The sequence below is a fragment of the Thrips palmi genome, unplaced genomic scaffold (genome assembly GCF_012932325.1).
Source record: "Thrips palmi isolate BJ-2018 unplaced genomic scaffold, TpBJ-2018v1 HiC_scaffold_16, whole genome shotgun sequence".
In the NCBI taxonomy this organism is placed as follows: Eukaryota; Metazoa; Arthropoda; class Insecta; order Thysanoptera; family Thripidae; genus Thrips; species Thrips palmi.
The window spans coordinates 14,713,128-14,732,575 of NW_023144625.1; the positions used below are offsets into that span (position 1 = coordinate 14,713,128).

Sequence of the window (19,448 nt, forward strand, 5' to 3'; positions counted from 1 at the left end):
TCCCGCAGCGCCTCGGGCCTGGAAAAGCAGTGTAGCGCGCATTTTCCGTTTTCCTCCCGTCGTTCATCCTCCACGCCAAAGTTTATAACAACGCGCGAATCCGGTGCCGAGGGCAGGGTCGCGGTAAATAATTCAAAACGCGTTTTCCAGCCGGCCGTCGCCGCCGTCGCGTCGGCTGGCTGGCTGGAGCGCCTGGAGGCTCCAGGCAGGCAACTCCAGCGGACCGCCGCTTCCGATCCGTGAGCGGCAATTTCCTCCCCCCCTCCCCCTCCCCCTGGCCACACAGCCACCCCCTTCCGCCGCCCCGCCGCCCCGTCGGCACTTCCAGGCAGTAATGTAGGCGCCACACGCGGAAAATCAGGAGCAACAGGCGCGCCTCTCAGCAGGCTCATTCCGAACAGTGCCCTCGCCGCTCTGTCTCCGTCGCACTGGCGGGGCGCGCCGCAGGGGTGCGAGAGAGACAGAGCGACGCCCGGCGCGCCCTGCTGCTGGGAATGGCTTCGCCTGCTTCGCCAATCGCCGCTGTCCTCCGAGAAGAGAGATTGTGCAGAGTGCACAAGGGAGGAAAATACGCTGCGGAAAAGTTGGAGAGGGTGAAGAAAAGTTTTTCTCAGGTCGATTTCGCGTCGACGGCGTCCTTTTCTTTTATTTCAGCGCGGAGGCGGCTGGGCCTGGGCCCCTGTCGGCGCTGCGCCGTTGCCGGGGGCGTGGCAGTGTGGCTGCAGCAGCGGTGGCAGCGGCAGAGGTTTAACTGAATCACGGTGGGGACGGGGGCTTTACTGACCGACCCTCGACGCGCTCAACTGCCCCTATTGTTCCGCCGCGGCCTCTGCACGAGGGCCGTGGGGTGAGGCGGGGGCGGGGGCGGGGGCGGGGGCGGGGCACAAGTGGGGCGCTAGGGGTGGCGCCGAGACTGCCGCGACCCGCTGCAGTGAGTGATGATGCCTGGGGTACGGAGTGTGTTCTGCTCTGTTCCTGTGGTCAATCATCTCTTCCCACTGCTTGAAACTGGGACGCTCAAGGCCTCTTTGCAATTCCATCAATAAGCTCTCCCTTTTTTTTGGACATCCTCTTTTCTTTTACTTTTCGTGAATGTCGAATGGTTCGGCCACTATGGCGCTTGGAGCCGTCGTGCCCGGGCGTGGCGAACTGGTTCGCCGTGCTCCCGGGGGACATCCCCAGCCCCGGCCCGCCCTCTTTTCATCTCCCTGTCTTTTCCCTCTTCCAGTGGGCCGGGCCGAACCGTCTTCCTGAAAAAGGCGACTGGACGCAGCATCAAAGCCTGGTACTTTTCATCGTGCCGCTCGCCGCTGACGCTGCCCTGCTGATGCTGCGCGGGCGGGACCTGCTTGCTGATCCGCGCACAGCCATGTCTCTCTCTCTCTTACTCGCGGAGCGTCTCGTAGGAGTGCGAGAGAGATAGAGCGACAAGACGCCGTGTGGAGCGTAGCTGCGGTAGCTGCTTCCTCCGCCGAACCTCTGCCCGCCACTGTGGCTCCGGATTATTGGCGTAATTTCTGACTTGTGCTCGCGACTAGAGCCGCGCCGTGCCGAGTCGAGCGGGGACGGCGACGCCCCCTCCCACTGCCCCCTCTCCCTGTCTTATCATTTCTGCCATCCTCCTCTGTCACGAAATTGTTCAGTCTGGGCCCATTGGGCCTTCAGAGAGATAAGTCCTGAGACAATGACGCGACACACTTGTCCTATTTTGCTCCCTCGGCGAAGGCGCCGACGAGCAGCTACACCCCGATTTGCCCCTGATGGTTCAGCAGGCCAATCTGGCGGCACGGAAAAGGGGCAGAGAGATGACGCTGACAATTTCACCAATTTCATCAATTTCATCACGGCCCGACGTTCGCCATCATCGGCCTCTTGGTTCGTGTTCACCCCCACCCCGTCGACGCCGTGCCGTGCCGTGCCTCAGCGAGGGTAGGCGCCCGGCCACCCTGCGCGCACCCCGTGCGCCCCGCCCGGGCCCACCAGCCCACCAGTTGCTGCCAGGACCCCCAGCCCAGCGGACCAGCGCAACACAGCCGCCATGGAGCCACGGTGAGTCGGGCCTGGTGGCCCTGCTGCCGCGGTGTCCTCGAGGACAACAAGTAGTGCCCCTTTTTCGCGAGTGCGTGGAAGAAGGTCGACCGCGGCGAGACAGATCGCCTACCTGTGGCCCGCAGACTGGTGCTCTTTCTCTCTCGCACCTTGTACGGACGCCTTATGAGTGCGAGAGAGAATTATCGACGGAAACGACTCTCAGAAAGAGCGTGCTGCATGTGCCCCGCGATGAATGGGCGACTGTACACTTTATTTGGGCGGGCGTGGCGCGGCCTGGCGGCCAACGGCACCATTCACGAACTACATTCGCTTCGGGGAAGGCGGGAAACCCCGACGACGCCGTGCCCACGCCGCGCCGCCGTGACTGTGAAGGGAGGGTGTCCCCTGCCCGCAAGTGCAGTGACGTCACTGATCCGGAACGATCCGCACGTCCAGGCAGCAGCGGCCCAGTCCGTGGAAACCGCGGCACTTCCCTCGAATGAATGAGGCAGTGTACTGGCCGCAGCCAGAGGAACGCAGAGCCAAACAGTCTCTGTTCCTTCTTTTTATCCCAACGTTTAATCGGCACCGTGACTTTGCGATTGACCCCAAATACTAACTCATTCAATACTCGTTTAATCTCCCTCTCGACGGGCGCTTTGGATTACCCTTCAAGATAAGATGGGTGTCACCAAACATGCAAGTAAACAGATTAAATTTTGCCACCTAGCTAACGCTCTTGAGACTTTGGGTTTCTTGCCACATGTGCGTGAATTTAACACTGCCGTCGACGTGGGTTGACGTGGACCGCACTGCACCGGGGACTTGGGGGTTCGGAAAGGTCATCGTCTGGCCGTGTGACGTCGTCGACGTCGTGGGCCGTGCCGTGAAGCAGTGGCATGGCGGTGACGCTCGCGCGGCCCAGCATCCAGTGGCCGCGGCGGCGCAGTGCGTGCGCGGCGCGCGTCTGCGTGCGTGCTGGGCAAGTCCAGGGGCATGCCCGGCCCCGGGCCCCGCACCCCGGGCCTTCCCTGCCGACCGGGCCGCCCGGAGTCCGGACCGGTGCGCGCGTGACGTCACGGTGGACGGGCAAGGTGAGGGGCGCGGTGCGGCGAGCGGAGGGGCCGGCGGGGCGCGGCGGGGTCTTACTCCATCATATCTGCAGCCAGCTACGCCAGCTACTCGCCCCGAACCAGCAGTAGCCAGCCCGGCGCACCACACACGCCTCGCGCCGCGCTTCGCCCCGCCCCGCCGCTCGGAGCCTCTCAGCTGACCGCCACACCGCCACTTCCTCCGACTTCCACTCCGGCCGTGTTCAAGTCCCCGTCAGTCCGCGCCGCGTCGTCCCCGCGACACGACACCTCGCCGAGCACCTCGCCGACCACCTGGAGGCAGCCCGAGGCAGCCAGCGCCGCCCCGCCGTCGTCTGCTACACTGCACACACTCAGTGAGTGCGTCGCCCGCTCTGCCGTGTCGTCTGCGGCGCGTCGTCTGCTGCTCCCGGGTTGTACTGATAACGCGAGGCCTCCGCGTCGTGCCGCCGCCGAGCCTGTGTGTGTGTGGGTGTGTCCACCACTGCGTGAGTGTGAGTGAGGGCCGTGGTCGACTCGATCGTCAACAAGTCAGAGTGGCTGTGAATAGCGTGACCCCCGACCCAGTGCCACAGCAGTGCCGCCGGAAGGACATCTGATGCGATCTGGCGGCGAATTTCTCATACACTCAGGCCGAGGCCGGCCGCTGCTAATTTCGATACTATCGAAGACTCTTTATTCTTTCAATGACTTGTTACTTCTCTGACCACTCGCGCCGTAATTAAAGCTTCGCCCGGCCCGCGTACAGTGTGGCGGTGCCCGCTTCGTCCGCACCATCCATCGCCACTCCACTGGAAGACTGGAAGGCAGCAGTTATCACTGCAGGACTGCGTGCGGAGTGCGCGCTCCTGCGCGCTGCCAGGAAGCCACGTTCCTCGCGTTCCTCCACCGCGGACCGAACGGACGACTCTCGGACGCACCCCTACGGCTTCGTGCAACCTTCGCGCCGCTTCGCGCGCAGTCGGCACTGCTGCCAACTAAACAATAATCGCCTCGCGTCATCGCGCCGCCGCGCCTAGACACGCCCAGTGCGTTTCCAGTTCCAATGTGGGGCAGAGAGTGCCAACTTAACATAATCTCCAAGTACGGTGTGTCGTTACCTCGTGAACGGTGCGCGTCAGGCACGGTCGCTCAGAAAGTGTCCACACTTTTAATTTTCTTTTTGTACGCGTGGTGCCCGCGAGTCTCGCCGTTCAAATGGCGACCCCCGAACTGGATTCCGCGTCGGTGACTCAAATCGGCCCGCGGGTGCACTGCAAGCTGGCCAGCCTGGCGCTAGCCCGGCGGGGCATTCCCTCGCGGCGATGCCGGCGATGCCCTCCCAGGCCGGGGCTGCCTTAGGCTGCCTCGCCTCGAGGGAATTTTAACGCGTTCTCGCGACCTCGCGTGCTGTGTGCAGTCACAGGTGCGGATCCGGGGCGGGGCCGGAGGCCGGGCAAAGTGTAGCCTCGTCGCTCGCTGTCTCTCTCGCACCCGCACGGGACGCCCCACGAGTGCGACAGGGGCAGCGCGACGAAGAAACAGAGACAGCGCGCGTTTAATGGACGGGACAATTTCCACCCGCCGGACTGTCCGCCTGTCGGCGAAGCCATCCGTCGTCGGGAATGGGAATGGGCTGCCGGTCATAAAACGACTTTTTTTTCCTTTTCCGGGTCGACGCAGTCAATCAGTTGCGCGAATCCGCTGCGTTGCGGCAATCATTAGCCGTTCATTTCATTCGATCTTGACACAGTTTTCGACCTTGACCTCCGCAGATGCTGTTCGGCGGCAGTCTTTTCGACAGAGTAGCGTAGGGGAACCCAGAGCGGCCTGTCACGTCTTGGAGTCTTGGGTTCCTAGCCGAGCCAGTCTAGTCCAGTGCGCCAAGGACGAGCCGAACCCCCTCCAGTGTGCTACTGCAGCCCACCTAGGCCGTCCGGAAACCGATACCAAGGGATAATAAATTTGCAATCTATCACTGGAGACCAATGGAGGGACCGCACGGGGAGCACGTCACAGCCTACATCCTGTTCAGAGTCGCTGCCTACGGCACGGGACGTGGGCGGGACGCGAGCGCACGTCGAGTTTGAGATCCTTTCACTTAAGCAATTTCCCCTTGTCAGGAAACAGCGTAAAAATACGGCGTCAAACTTCCCGAAAACAGACAGCCAGTGCTCGGTGGCCGAGTGGCCCAGTGGTAGAGTGGCCGCGACCTTGACCGCCGAGCCGCGCCGAGCAGTGCGGCGTGCTTTCTCCGCGGCGATACCCCGCGCGCAGGGCAGTGGGCTAGTGGGCATGGCCCCGCGCGTGGGGTATCGCTGGCGGATGCTGCACATTGCGGGTGGATTTCGGAGAGGAAGTGCAGCAGTCTCCGCGTTTTACGGCCGCCTTCGCCGATTTTACGGCGTCGCCGTGAATGGGCGGAGCGCTCGGAAGGCCGAAGCGGCCGAGGTCCCCGCCGGCTAGACCTGCCACCGTTCCAGTTGCCAGTTTTCGGCAACGGCTGGGCGGGCGGGCGCGCGTCCGCGTGCACTCAGGGCTACAGCGAGGCATTGTGTGTGTTGCAGACCACAAATGGAGGTGAACGAATTCAAGGACATGGCCAAGGAGATGGTGGACTACATCGGCAACTACCTGGAGAACATACGTGATCGGTAAGTGTGCGTGGCGACGCGCTTTGCTGCTTCCCTCCGAGGACCGCGAAGTGACGTGCCCGTGACGTGCCAGGCAGGTGCTGCCGTCCGTGCAACCGGGCTACCTGCGGCCCCTCATCCCGGCCGAGGCCCCCGAGTCGCCGGACTCCTGGCCCGAGGTGATGGCGGACATCGAGCGCGTCATCATGCCCGGCGTGACGCACTGGCACTCTCCGCGCTTCCACGCCTACTTCCCCACCGCCAACTCGTACCCCGCCATCGTGGCCGACATGCTGAGCGGCGCCATCGCCTGCATCGGCTTCACCTGGATCGCCAGCCCGGCCTGCACCGAGCTGGAGGTGGTGATGCTGGACTGGCTGGGCAAGATGCTGGACCTGCCGCCCGAGTTCCTGGCCTGCAGCGGCGGCAAGGGCGGCGGCGTGATCCAGGGCACGGCCAGCGAGGCCACGCTCGTCGCCCTGCTCGGCGCCAAGGCCCGCGCGCTGCGCAACGCCAAGAAGGAGCGCCCCGAGCTCGCCGAGTCCGACATCGTCTCCAAGCTCGTGGGCTACGCGTCGGGTGAGTCTGCCTGTCTGTCGGCCTGTCGGCCTGTCCGTCCGCCCGCCCCGTGCCGGGTGGCACTGCTAATTGTATCATGACTGGAGTTGATGGGATGGCCTAACTCACTTATCGCCGGGGCGTCGCCTAAAGCAGCCCCGCCAGGCCGGCCAGGCTTCGCCCCGTGCGCACAATTAGTGCCAGCGGGGACGTCGGGGACGTCGCGGTGGCCGAGGGGGTTGTTTTCGTTCGCGCGCGGCTTCCCGCTCAACTCCAAGTGCTCGAGGCTGGAGTCCCTTCAGCCTGCGGCGTAGGCACCACGCCGCGCACGCGTGCGTTACGGGCGTGCCTACCCCGAGGTCTGCAGGGGCTCTGAGCCGAGGACCCCGGCAACACACGCGGGGCAACACACCCTTGATGCTGAGCCCTCGCGCTGGCGTGTTGCAGACCAGGCCCACTCGTCGGTGGAGCGCGCCGGGCTCCTGGGCGGCGTCCGCCTGCGCCTGCTGCCCGCCGACGACAACTACGCCCTGCGCGGGGACACGCTGAAGAAGGCCATCGAGGAGGACCGCGCCGCCGGCCTAATCCCGTTCTACGCCGTGGCCACGCTCGGCACCACCTGCACCTGCGCCTTCGACAACCTGGAGGAGCTGGGCCGCGTCGCTGAGGAGGAGAAGGTGTGGCTGCACGTGGACGCCGCCTACGCCGGCTCGGCCTTCATCTGCCCCGAGTTCCGGCACCTCATGGCGGGCGTGCAGCGCGCCGACTCGTTCAACTTCAACCCCCACAAGTGGATGCTCGTCAACTTCGACTGCTCGGCCATGTGGTGAGCGCCTTGCCCGATCTGCATGCTACTTTTTAATTAATGCCCGTTACTGGCGGGGCTCCAGAACGCGCTCGCTCCTAGGTTGGCGGATCGCACTTTAGTGAGGAGCAACTTTGCACGAACCTTCAACAGGCGGCTAACCTCCCTTTCTTCTCCAGGCTGCGCGACCCCAGTGACGTCGTGGACGCCTTCAACGTGGACCCGCTGTACCTGAAGCACGACCAGCAGGGCTCTGCCCCGGACTACCGCGTGAGTGCCCGCTGCTGCAAGCCAGCACTCCGTTCGCCCTCCGCGCGCTAACGTGTCTCCGTTTGTCCGCTTGGCAGCACTGGCAGATTCCCCTGGGCCGGCGTTTCCGCGCGCTCAAGCTGTGGTTCGTGCTGCGGCTGTACGGCGTGGCCAACCTTCAGAAGCACATCCGCGGCCAGGTGAAGCTGGCCAAGGAGTTCGAGGAGATGGTGCGCGCCGACGACCGCTTCGAGGTGGTGGCCGAGGTCATCTGCGGTCTCGTCTGCTTCAGGCTAAAGGTAGGTCCGCCGAGGGGGGAAGTCCCAGCAGCGCGGGGCGGTCGACGCACCACTGTGTTGTTGTTGTTGTTGTTGTGCTGACGCTGGACTCTGTCCACCCAGGGCGCGAGCAACGAGCCCTCCGAGGCGCTGCTGAAGCGCATCAACGGCCACGGCAAGATCCACCTGGTGCCGTCCAAGGTGCGCGACGTGTACTTCCTGCGCCTCGCGGTGTGCTCGCGCTACACCAACTCGGAGGACATCCGCCAGTCGTGGGACGAGGTGCGGACGCAGGCGGACGAGCTGCTCGCCGCCAAGTAGACCAGCAGTACCTACACCGCGAGTACACCCGCCGCCCGCTCCGCCCCGCGGCTCTGCCCCGCACGACGCCGCGCCACGCCACGCCTCACTTCGCCGTCACCATGTTGTAAATATGATTTAACGCCCCATCCTGTCGCTGCCGTCGCTGCTGTGCGGAACGTACCATGTGATCCCAGTGTCGAATCAAACGTGATTGCTCGTTTGATGTTTTTGGTTTGCCAACTTTGCCTGTATAGAAAAGACAATAAGGATGATAATAAAAATGAAAAAAAGTTGTTGTAGAGTGTAGCTAAACATTCCGTGCTTTCTTTGCCCTGTGCCAAGACATGTTCGAAAACCTTTGACCCACATCATACTACGTTCATGACCATTAAAAACCACGACTGCAGTTAAATATACAGACAAAAGTACATGCGTGAAACTTGTTGGTCTACCGTGGTAAAGAAAAGTAACAACTTGGAGGAGTACTTCAAGGGAACAAAACCACTTCTGTACTGCTGTTGGCGGTTTTTGGAAGATAACACTTTATCCCGCGTCGGCTGCTGGCCGCTTTAAGGAACAAAAGCGCATCGCGGTGCGGGGCGCCTCCGAAGAAAGCATCCCGGTCTCTTTGTCCTTCGCATTTCTGGAGCGGCAACACAAAGAGAGCGAACGACACCCGAAAGTCTTCCTCGAACGCAGCCCTCGAGCACAGCGCGCCCCGCGGCGAGTATGGTAACTGCAGCATAAACATGGCTCCGAAACCAAAATTACCTAAATCGCATGTGGACAATAGTGTCGGAGAAAGAAGACTCCGACAAATTTACGGTAAGAAAATAAACTAAGCATCGGACAAGACCCAGCACCTCAAATTGGTTCCACTGTGTGACATTCCGTTTCTTCTTTCTTCACTGGTCACCTGCACTTCGCGTTCCGGCGTTCATGAGGTCACCTTTGATTTAACGTACTTTTCCCTATATTTTGAAAGCCTGAACTTTTATTGTGTATCAGACGGTGATTATCATTGAACGTTTCGATTCTTGAGTCAGTAAGATTGGGCTGCTCTCTTTGCTACCACCCAGCGGGTCCCCTAACCTACACTCTCTCTGAAGACCCAATGCTCTCTATTATGTTGAAATGAAAATTCCTATTTGCTATAAATTGCAGCAGTTTCATTATGTTTTCTACACCTATTAAAATACGTGGAAGCTTATCTCAATCTATGTCAAGTTTGAATTACTCGATACGGTTAAAGTTTGTCTGCATGGAGGCAAACCTTTGAATGGAGTAGCTGCCGATTCATACTTAATTTAAACTTCTGGGCACACTGTATGAAAAGATAAAAAATTCTCAATCAAACAACATGTTTGCTTATGCTTCTTAACTTAACGGATGTCATTATTGCATGTGCCTGACCTGTGAAATATCTGTTCTAGATTGGCTTGACAATGGTAATAACAAAAATGCCTTACAAGAAGCAGGAAAGGTCCTCAAAAAACAACCAGACTTTTTGTGTGTTAAGGTATGGTATGCTTTGGTTTATATTGTCGTATGTTATCCAAAGGTGTAAAGAAAATCAGTCAAATTTCAAATCACAATAAATTTATATTTCACTGTTAACAGGTCTTGAAGGCTCTGGCTTTGTTGAGATTAGGTAAAGAAGATGAGTGTCATGAGCTCTTAGAGGCTGTTCAGAAGGAGGTGCCCATTGACGATCAGACTCTACAAGCCATGCAAATTTGTTACCGTGAAACTCAGCAACGTAAGCTGCATTTGCAATCATTTACAAGTATTTTTAACCCAAATTTGTCTCAAATGTTGTAATTGGGCTTTGATTGTTAATTTTGCAGCCAACAAGATTTGTGAAATGTACGATGCTGCCTCTAGAAAGGACCCAACTAATGAAGAGATTTTGACAAATTTGTTCATGGCTCATGTTCGACTTGGGGATTACAAGCAACAGCAACAAACAGCTTTGCGCTTGTACAAAGTCAAACCCAAGAATCCATACTACTTTTGGGCAGTCATGAGTGTTGTCATGCAAGTAAGTTTGTGACTGTTGGCCTGAGGCAATAGGTTAGCACTGATGTGTAGACTATTCTAAACATTTTATGTGCATCACAGGCCTATCATGCTGATGAAAAACTAGCTCGTATGGTAACATTACCATTAGCTGAAAGAATGGTACAGAAGTTCATAGATGAGGGTAAAATTGAAGCAGAACAGGAAGTCCAACTGTATTTGCTAATCTTAGAAAAGCAGGTAAAATAAGACTTTTTTCTTTCTTAAATTAAATAAATTGATGTACCAAGAGATTAATGTGCAGATTTTTCTTTCTAGGAGAAATACAAAGAAGCCTTGGAAGTTGTTGAAGGTCCCATGGGTGAGCGACTGATCTCTTATGTGACAGTTCCTCAGAAGAAAGCAAGTCTTTATGTGAAGTTAAAGCGATGGAAGGATTCCATTGTTATAAGTAAATCTCACTTAAGAGAAAAGTAAGCATAGAATAAATAATCAATAAAAAAAAAATTAAATAAGTTAAAACAAGTTAAATTTACTTGTGTTCTTTCTTTATATACATCATGGTTTTATTTTCATTGTTTTCTGTTTTCTCTAGCTTGGATCATTGGCTTTCAATTAAGAACTACCTCACTTCCGCCATGTATTTAATGGAAGATGGAGAAGACTTGACATCATCAGATGGTAATGTTTATCACCCTCAACTGTTATTTTATATAGGGTTCGATCATTCCTTATATTTGTTTGTTCGATTTCAGTTGAATATGTTCTTTGGAGCCGAGCCGATTCAAGTATTCCCCAAATTAAGGAGTTCTTGAACTTGCTTATGACTGAAATGAAGAGAAGGGGTAAGACTGTCCGGGGACCTTACCTTGCTTGGCTTGAGCTTTACAAGATGGTGCACGAAAAGGGCCAAGATGCTGATCAACTAGTTGGTAAGTTATTTGACCCAATCAGTCTCTAAATATTTTTGGAAACTATGTTAGTAGTCCAACCCCCTCTAAAAATTTGTTTATTGGACAGGTGACATTATAGAACTCTTCGTGCAGTATTTCCGTCGCTTTGGAGATCGTAGTTGTTGTCCATTAGATTTAAAGCAATATTTACCATTGATACCTGTCCAGTGTCGTGGAGACTTCATCAAGGGTATCTGGCAGATAGTTGGTTTAGAGGATGGAGAACTGCCTGATACAGTAAGTATTGTAACACATTTTTTATTGTACTGGTCACATTGGAATCACATTATAAAACTGTACTTCTTACTCTTATTCTTTCATTTCAGGTGTATCGAATGCAACAACATATATCAACAATTCTTCTCAGCCGTCATCTTGGTTACCATGAAAGTCTATCATCTGCTGAGAAGTTACAATTGACCACTTGCTTTTTACGCTACTTCCAACATGGCATGCGGTTCAATATAGATCCCCTCCCTACAGATTTTCTGTTCGTAATTTCTTTTGAACAAATGTTTAAGTTATGTATCTTACTATCACTTGTGTATTTATGAATTTTCGCTTTGTGTTTCAGGAGCAATGATTCTTATGTGTTACTAATGGCTCACTTGTTATATGATGTATGGGTGGAAACTCAAGATAATTCCAGACTGCTAGATGTATTACTTCTTCTTGAGCATGCATTACTGATGTCTCCATCCAATTTCCACTTTAAACTTCTACTTGTGAAATGTTACCATATTCTTGGTAAGTAACCTAGTTGTGAAGATTTTGTAGCCTTCTTGTTAATTGAGTTCATTGATTGATTTATTGTACATTGACTCTAATGGTCATTGATTCACAGGTGCTGGTGCGGCTGCCCATGATGTTTATGAAACATTGGATATCAAGCACATGCAGCTAGATTCACTTGGATACATACACGGTGGAGCTGTTCAAGCAACAGGCCAATATGGTGTTGCAAGCAGCTTGTATGACGTTACTTTGCGCTTTTTCACTGTCAACTACAAAGATGTAAGTTCTATCTCACTTGTTTCACAGTGATATCTTTGCAATTTACCACCAAAATCACATCAATATTCTTTGCATATCTGATATTTGTATTTTTGTTTTGCAGAGTGTCGATTACCTCTCTTTCACGTATAAATTTGGATCTTTCATGAAAATTGAAGAATTTGTGGAATTCAGAGAGAGATTAAGCAGTTCAGTTCACTATGCTTTGGTCACAGTGGAGAGAATGCTTCTTGACATACTTCAAAGTACAGCCCATCCTCAAATGCTAAAGGTATCTTTCAATCTCATCTTAATTATATAATTGCAAGGTTTGAACAAACTAATGAATCCAATAAAATTACGTATAGGTCATTAGTCAGATGGAAATCCAAGCTGAAAAGGATAAAATGGATTGGCGAAGAATGACAGATAATAGAGATCTTACAGCATATGCGTGCTGGGATCCTCCAGAAAGGTGATTTTTTTCCTCCTTGACTTTTCTTTTTGTTTTAAATTGAAATGTCTCTTGACGAACTAACTGTGCATAACATCCATTAATTTGACAGGCAAGTTAGTGCTGATTTGACTACAAAAACTCGTGATGCTGACTTGGCCTTTGTAAGGCTGCGTATGCTGCTTTTGCGGGGCCTTGGTGCAGCAGCAGAGCTGTGCAGTATAGACTCATTGCTCCCACCTGAAGAGTCCAAGGTCAACAAGAGTGATAGCAATAACAGTACTGTTAATGGAAATGCTTCACCTCAACACCCTCTTATATCACTGGAGAAGGTTACTTCCGAATTGAAAAGCACCTTGCAGTGTGCAGAAGCAGAAGCAGTGAAAATGGACTCATCTGTAGGTATCACGGAAAGAATTGATTTCATCATTGTTTCTGTACATGAATCATTATTAGTTGATATTTATTTTGCAGAAAATAATTGGTGCACCACTGCCATCCCGAATTTATGATTACTTGGAGACAAATTCCGTTCAGCTTCAACTGGAATTATTCTCTTTGATATCCACACTCATTCGCAGCACTGCTGATGAAGATAAAACTAAAGCATTTACTGAAGTTGGCAGTCGAGCAACTTCAATCCTTCAGAGCAGCGTACAAAGTGCTATTAAATCAGTGCTGGAAGCTAAATGTGTGTCTCTTAATACAAGGCGAGCAGTCTTCGAACGTGCAGTTAATGTAGTTGAGGTAAATGCTGTGACCTTGTCATGTTTGATGTATCAATTGTAATACATGAGTTGTTTTACAGCTCGTCTTATTCTTGGCAGTTTCTAATAAAAACTCTTTTGTTTGCCTTTACAGATGGTGTGCCTTGCTGTAGTATTGTGTGGGGTCATAAACAACATTCTGGAGTCAGCAAAGCAGGCAGCCAACAAAAAAGCCAAGAGGAAACAAAAAGCTGGGGTGAGAAAAAAACACGTGTTTGTTTCATGGATTTAATAATGTTCCTTTGGATTGTGTTCTATTCTGATGTACTCAATTTTTCTTTGCAGTCTGCTCAGTGCCCAGAAATTGTGGAGGCACACAATAAATTTATGTCTGAAATTCAAGCTATTGCCACTGAACTTCACACAGCTCTAGGGAACCTCCGTCTACGCATCTCAGTGGAGGCATTCCATTCTCAAGCCCCATTGATAACAGCCAATTCAATCAAAGAAGGGACCGTCTGTCGAGTCCCAGCTGTTGGAACTCTTCCAACCATTGGCCCAGATGACATCAGTGCTTTAAGCACCGGCATGGCTCAGCTCGTGCTTAGTTATGAAAACAGAAAAAACAAGGACAAAGGATATTCTGTGAATGTTAGTGCCAAACTATCGGAAAGCTATGAAGACTCGGTGCTAGAAATAATAACTGTTTTGCAACAGAAGATGACATACCTAGATAGTACAAAATTATAAGGGGGTCAAAATTTTTGGCTTCATTACACACATGCTTTTGTGCATTGCATGGTCTTCTAAAGGCAAGGCAATATTTTTCTTTCATGTCGCGTTGTCACATAAAACCCTTAGATTTTGAATCAAATTGGTGTGTAATTGTGATATTTATATTAACTTTGAACCTGTGAGTTTCTTAATAACTCTGCTTATGTGAAAAAAAGCCCAAGTGATTGCTCCTTTCTAGTTCCTCCACACTCCTGTTCTGTTTATGCCCATTTCCTGCTTTAAAAGATTGTTTTGCCCTGGGTGTCATTCTTTCATTTTAACATACATTTATACCAGTTGGTAAATTCCTTAGCTCTTATTTCAGAGCTGTGTTGAATTCATATTACCTGTAACATTTCTCCTTTAAGAGCATAATACAATGCACTTAGCTGTTGATAAGCAAGGACCAATAAGCTTGTAACCAACCTACTATGAAGTTACTCCCAATACAACGTTTTTCCTTAAAATGAAACTTCTATTACCGGTGTATTTTTTGCATGTAATCTAAGTCATGTTAAATAGTGTAAGGTTTCAGTCAATTGTTTAAGAAACAAAGGCCATCTAAAGTTCTATTACTTTTTTAAATTAACAAAAAATAACTCAATAAAAATGTCATGCATCAAAGTAGTGAAAAGGAAGGTGAATGTCACTCACACTTTCAACTTTCCCTCTAATTTGTAAGAATTAGGCTTGGTATCATCAAAAAAATGGGCTGTGCATTGTGCTTTGGATTGGCTTGATCTTTCATTCCTTTGCATTTGTGCTCAGTGATTTGTATTTGTATTTATTTTTGAAGTATAACATCACGCATTTGGTATAAAGGGCATCATGTTTTTTTCTCTTTTTACCCTGTGTTTGTTTGTTTTGTTAGTTATAGGCAGTAACCAATTTTATGATCTTTGAGCAATGTATGAATCTTGTTTTAGCAATCAATTCTTTAGCATACCCAAGATACTACTTCTTGTCAAATTGTTCCAAACATTATTTGTAAATTTTCTGATTTTTAAGAATAATATTTGAAATGAAATTTTGTTCTCTGTATGGTTTTTAATGTCTAGAGTGTAACTGTTTTGAGTGAAATGTCTTAAATATTGGATTAGGCGATCTCTCTATGACTGATCTTTTCACTATTTTGATACGCTGTTTATAACTGCGACCTGTGAATGCTGTGACTTTAGATACTGCCAAAATAATTGAGAACATCTTTGTGGCATGTGAATGTGTCAGAATAATTTCCTATTTGTTAAGAATTTGTCAGTGCTGTTGTGGTCATTAAAACAAAAAAAACAACAACATTTAGTTGTCATTGTCTTATTTATACCCAAATACAAACACGTAAAGTACAAAGTCATAATGTAAGTCATTAAGAGTGTTAATAGAGATGGAGAGCTTCCTCTCTTTGGCATCAGAAACAAAACAGTATCAATGGTTTGCCCTTTGCATTCCTGTTAATGGGAAGCTTGGGCCCAAAACAGTCTTAAAATGATTTATGTCTACATTCCACTGGACTTTAATGGATGTTCCATTTTGCATGATGAGTTGGTGTCGTCGTTTTCACTGCATGTTGCATGTAAGAAGTTGCGCCCTGAACGCGCAGTTAGAAAGAAATCACATTTGCTGGCTGGCGAACCCAGAATTCTCCACCGTTCTTGGCCACAGTTGCCCTGTAACACACCAAAATATTAGTTAGTACACTGTAGCAGACTAGAGCTAGAGCAGGGGTGCTGCATAGAGACTTGGATTGTACAGAGAAGCCCTTCAAATAGAAAATTCCACCCTCAAGGAATTTTGTTTCGTTCCTCTAAAGCTCTGCAGACGAGGGGTGTAGAGTGGGTGGCCTATCGGCCGGGCGCTTGTCGCAAGATAACTGTTTAGCCTTTGCGCAAAACAAATGAATAAAATGCGGATCTTTTTATCCGATCGTCGACCGCAAGTCAGGCGATCATACTAACAAAAACGCGGCTGGGTGATTGCAGTTAAGGCGTTCCCACGCTCCGCCACGCTCCGGCAAGATCGCCAGTTTAGGCTTCCTGGAAAGTCACCGCTTATCAATAGGCAACAGCACAGCGGCTGGGAAGGCTACTCACAGGCAGGTGACCTTCTCCTTGAGGTTTGGCGGGGCCTTCCACGTGAGGACGATCTCCTTCTTCTCGCTGTCGTCGTTGTGCGTGGCGGTGGTCTAGAAACAAACATTTTTTTAAAAAGTTAGGTTTTTGGTGGCTTTTAAATTTTTATTTTCGGAAGACTAAAGTCTTTTTACTTACCCCCTTGCCGCTGCCGCAGTCGATGACCTTGACGTTGGAGGGCGGGTTGATGAACTTGCCGACGGGGGCGTTGCCGACGCGGCACTGCACCATGAAGCCCTTGAAGGTCTCGGGGCCGGTGACGGTGACGATGGCGGTGCCGGCGGCCTTGGTGGCGGAGGCGCGCACGGTGTAGGGGAACCTGCCGGTCTGGGGCGGCGTGTGGTGCTGGGGCACCATGTCGGAGCAGGCTTCTGGGGGCGCGCCGGACCTGTAGGCGTGCGCCAGGCACACCGCTGACACCAGCACCACGAGTCGGAGGGCCTGCATCCTGGGGGAGGAGAAGGACGACGATCACGTCAGTGACGTCAAGGAGGAGACCAAGCAGTGCGAAGCAGTGCCAAGCAGCCCAGAGCTCTTTATCGTCGGTTGCAACACCGCCTGCAGCTCGAGCCGAGTCGAGCCCAGCCGAACGCGCGAGTGCGAGAGTGATAAACAAACCACCCGAACCGGTCGGGACGCTCACGCTCGGTCGCGCCGCGGCGTCGCGGTGCCGCGGCCGCCAAGGACGAGTGGGGACCCAGGGCCCAGGGAAACAGGACACACAGAACCCGAAAAGGCCGCACCGATGATGCCAGCCCTGCCATTTCCGGAGGCAAAACAGAAGAGCACCACCGGCTGGGTCCACGGCCGGTAATCTTAGTCATCAGTCCCAAACTTGGCCGGCATTGCGTGCGATGATAAGCAGTGCGTGATTGGCCGCTGGGCCCGGGGGCGCCGCGACGCCGGCGCCTCGGCGTGCACGCGACGCTGCGGGTCCAGCTCCTCCAGCTCGGCCAGCTCGTCCAGCCCCAGGCAAGGCAGCGCCAAGGCTGGCCAAGGCCACGCGGAAGATGCCCGTCCTCCGCGCGACTGGCTGCGGGGCGCCACGGGGCGGGGCGAGGGGGAGGGGGATTCCCTGCGGGGAAGGCCCAGCAGGCCCAGCAGGCCCAGCAGGCCCACGGCGCGGTCGAAGGGCTATGACCCGGCCGCCGCCGCTGACGTCACGCGGAACCTAGGATGGCTGTCACGCTCGGGGCTTTAGCCGCCTCGGTGCGTTCAAGTCTCCGTGACCACGCGGCGCGCGTAGTGAAGCAAAGCCCGGGGCCGCTGGAGCCCCGTCGTTCTAAGGGCAAAGGCGTGAGTGCGTCAAGAAGAGCACAAACGCACTGACTGAATCAAAGTGGGCACTTTGCTGAGCTGCGGCCGAACCGGGTAATCTTTCTGCGGGTTGGCGGGAAAGGCCTTAGCACTGCTCGTAGGCTGCTCGGACACCAAGGCACAAAGAAGACACACACTGAGGCGCGGCCGGTCTCCTTGGAGGTCTCCTGGTACGCACCTGAAGTTGGTGTCTTTGCTCGGGCGGTCAGCAAACGACTGGAGTCTGCGGCGGGGACATCGCACGGCGGGCTGCTGGCTTCGCGGTTCGATACTCCCCCACCACCGCCGCGGTCTCCCGCCCCTCCGCCTGCATGTCTGTGAGTGTGCGAGAGTGTGTGAGTGAGAGTGTAGTATGTGAGAGAGTGAGTCTGCACATTATGAAGGCAGTTGTTGACCGGTGGATCTGCCTCGTAGTTAGCAAGGAGTTACGGATTGCGAAAAAAAACACAACAGTAAATAGGCTATTTAGCAACCTGTATTTTATCTACTCAGGAAACAAGATTTTCCACAAATTTTCTGAAGTTTAATTTTGGTGATAAGCTGCGGGTGCAACGTGGTACAACACCGTCGTGTGTGGTTCGTCATTTTCGTGTTTTCCCTTTCCCTGCGTGAGCTGTGCATGCCGGGCGCAGGGTCGGCCGTCATCGCCGTCAACGTGACGCGCTGTCCGCGCTGTCGCCGTGCCGCCAGGCTTGGGTGCGTTCGGCCCCGCCGGCCCCGCCGGCCCTGCGCGCTCCAGTCGCAGGATGTGAGACTGCGTCCGACTGCGTGCGCATAGCGCAAATGTCATTAATGTCCTGGACACGATGCGCCAGGCCCGCAAGGCTCCGCGCTCCGCGACCTTTTTTCCCAGTGTGTGCGACGCGTCCTCGGCCTCGGCACGGGAGCGGAACGGGCCGCCGAAGCTCTAGGAATGACCGTGCAAACGCCTCGCTCTAAACGGCGCCGCATCAAGGCGATCTCAATATCGTCGTCGATCGGCGTCGTGCTTATCAGTTTCTAGGGTGCCGGCAAGCGCTGGAAAAAGGGGAGGGGGGGAGCGCCCCGGCAACTACCAACAGGAATACATAACAAACGGTATGAATAAGAATGAAACCCAAATGAAACAACCTCACAAGCTGGAAAGAAACCCGCGATCCGCGTCGAGGTTCACGACCGGTCGCGTCGTCGTCGTCGCGTCGTCGCGGTGGTGCAACAGGCCGTCCTGGTCGTCCAGCAGGCCGCGTCCCGCACCGCGCCGAACAAACCGAACGGCGGGGCGCGAGGCGGACCCATTTGGAGCCGATCCAAGTCGTCTACACTGTCGTAATATAGGGAGGCGGGGACTCGGAATGAGCGCCGCACTGCCGAAAATGCCCGCCTATTATGCCGCGTTATTGCTCGGAAGCGGAACAACAAAAATAAAGGTTGGCCGATCCTGCCCAAAGGTATCATCTTCGAAGTGGGTGATGCAGCAGGAAAAAAAAATTGGGTAACTATCAGAGTCATCGTTGTCTTCGTCTTCGTTGTTGTTGTTGTTGTTGTTGTTGTGGTTGTTGTTGCCGCTGCTGCTGCGCCCTTCACTACGCTCTTGCTGCCGGGTGCTAAGACGCTGATTAGCGCCGGTGGGTGGTGGACATGAGCGGCAAGAGCGTCGTCACGGCGACGACTTGGCGAGAAAATCGCGCCTCGTAATGTCACGGCCGAAAATAGTGCCGGCTTCACGCTCACGCGACTGCCGAGCAAAGTCGGTCTAAAAGTGATTGAGCTCTGAAAGATGCGAATTTGCCGACTTTGGGTGGACATGCGCCGTGCCGGGCCGTTTTGGGGCGACTGGCCCCCCTCACGCACCGCCGCACCGCTGCACACACACCGGGCTTATGCAATGTATGAATGCATACGCGAGCGCAACGCCCCAGCCGCCCCACCGGGCGCCCGCGAGCCGAGCCGAGCCGAGCCGAGCCGAGCCGAGCCGAGCCGATCCACCTTGACATGGAAATGTCACCCATCGCTATGCCGTATGCCATCACACACATTCGCCCCTCATCGCCGCTGCCCACAGAAAAAGATGTGAAAAAGGAGAAAAAACGACACGAAAGTGAAAAAGATGTGAAAGAGGAAAAGATTGATGTGTGCCGTTTTCCAGCTGAGTGACTCCGAACATAGCTTTCGTCGCTCTGTCCCTCTCGCACTCGTGGG

The 19,448-nt window shown here is 53.2% G+C and overlaps 3 protein-coding genes across 7 annotated transcripts; 2 read left to right on the forward strand and 1 right to left on the reverse strand.

Annotated features, from left to right (window-relative positions):
- The first annotated feature begins 1,975 nt into the window (after positions 1 to 1,975).
- On the forward strand, positions 1,976 to 8,239 carry LOC117642684 (aromatic-L-amino-acid decarboxylase). Of its 4 annotated transcripts, none has more exons than XM_034381110.1 (7): positions 1,976 to 2,049; positions 5,669 to 5,755; positions 5,829 to 6,313; positions 6,740 to 7,118; positions 7,277 to 7,367; positions 7,445 to 7,645; positions 7,748 to 8,239. In XM_034381110.1, exons 1-7 carry the CDS (start codon positions 2,039 to 2,041, stop codon positions 7,943 to 7,945), a joined length of 1,452 nt encoding a protein of 483 aa, XP_034237001.1. In that variant the 5' UTR covers positions 1,976 to 2,038; the 3' UTR covers positions 7,946 to 8,239. The 4 variants fall into 4 exon arrangements, with proteins under 4 accessions (XP_034237001.1, XP_034237004.1, XP_034237002.1 ...); XM_034381113.1 differs by lacking the exon at positions 1,976 to 2,049 and adding an exon at positions 3,259 to 3,478; XM_034381111.1 differs by lacking the exon at positions 1,976 to 2,049 and adding an exon at positions 3,493 to 3,616.
- A 437-nt stretch (positions 8,240 to 8,676) lies between these two features.
- Positions 8,677 to 15,122, forward strand: LOC117642683 (N-alpha-acetyltransferase 25, NatB auxiliary subunit). 2 transcript variants are annotated; one of them, XM_034381107.1, is made up of 18 exons: positions 8,677 to 8,752; positions 9,361 to 9,446; positions 9,548 to 9,686; positions 9,775 to 9,968; positions 10,049 to 10,186; positions 10,265 to 10,419; positions 10,542 to 10,627; positions 10,702 to 10,878; positions 10,967 to 11,136; positions 11,226 to 11,389; positions 11,474 to 11,646; positions 11,744 to 11,913; positions 12,017 to 12,184; positions 12,261 to 12,367; positions 12,459 to 12,744; positions 12,821 to 13,093; positions 13,208 to 13,309; positions 13,399 to 15,122. In XM_034381107.1, the coding sequence occupies exons 1-18, from the start codon at positions 8,677 to 8,679 to the stop codon at positions 13,801 to 13,803; spliced, it is 3,069 nt and encodes a 1,022-aa protein (XP_034236998.1). In that variant the 3' UTR covers positions 13,804 to 15,122. The 2 variants fall into 2 exon arrangements, with proteins under 2 accessions (XP_034236998.1, XP_034237000.1); XM_034381109.1 differs by lacking the exon at positions 8,677 to 8,752 and adding an exon at positions 8,846 to 8,871.
- LOC117642685 (putative defense protein Hdd11) lies at positions 15,123 to 17,595 on the reverse strand. Its single transcript, XM_034381114.1, has 4 exons — positions 17,449 to 17,595; positions 16,092 to 16,401; positions 15,915 to 16,006; positions 15,123 to 15,491 (listed from the first exon to the last, which is right to left on the reverse strand). Exons 2-4 carry the CDS (start codon positions 16,398 to 16,400, stop codon positions 15,425 to 15,427), a joined length of 468 nt encoding a protein of 155 aa, XP_034237005.1. The 5' UTR covers position 16,401; positions 17,449 to 17,595; the 3' UTR covers positions 15,123 to 15,424.
- Between the last annotated feature and the right edge of the window lie 1,853 nt (positions 17,596 to 19,448).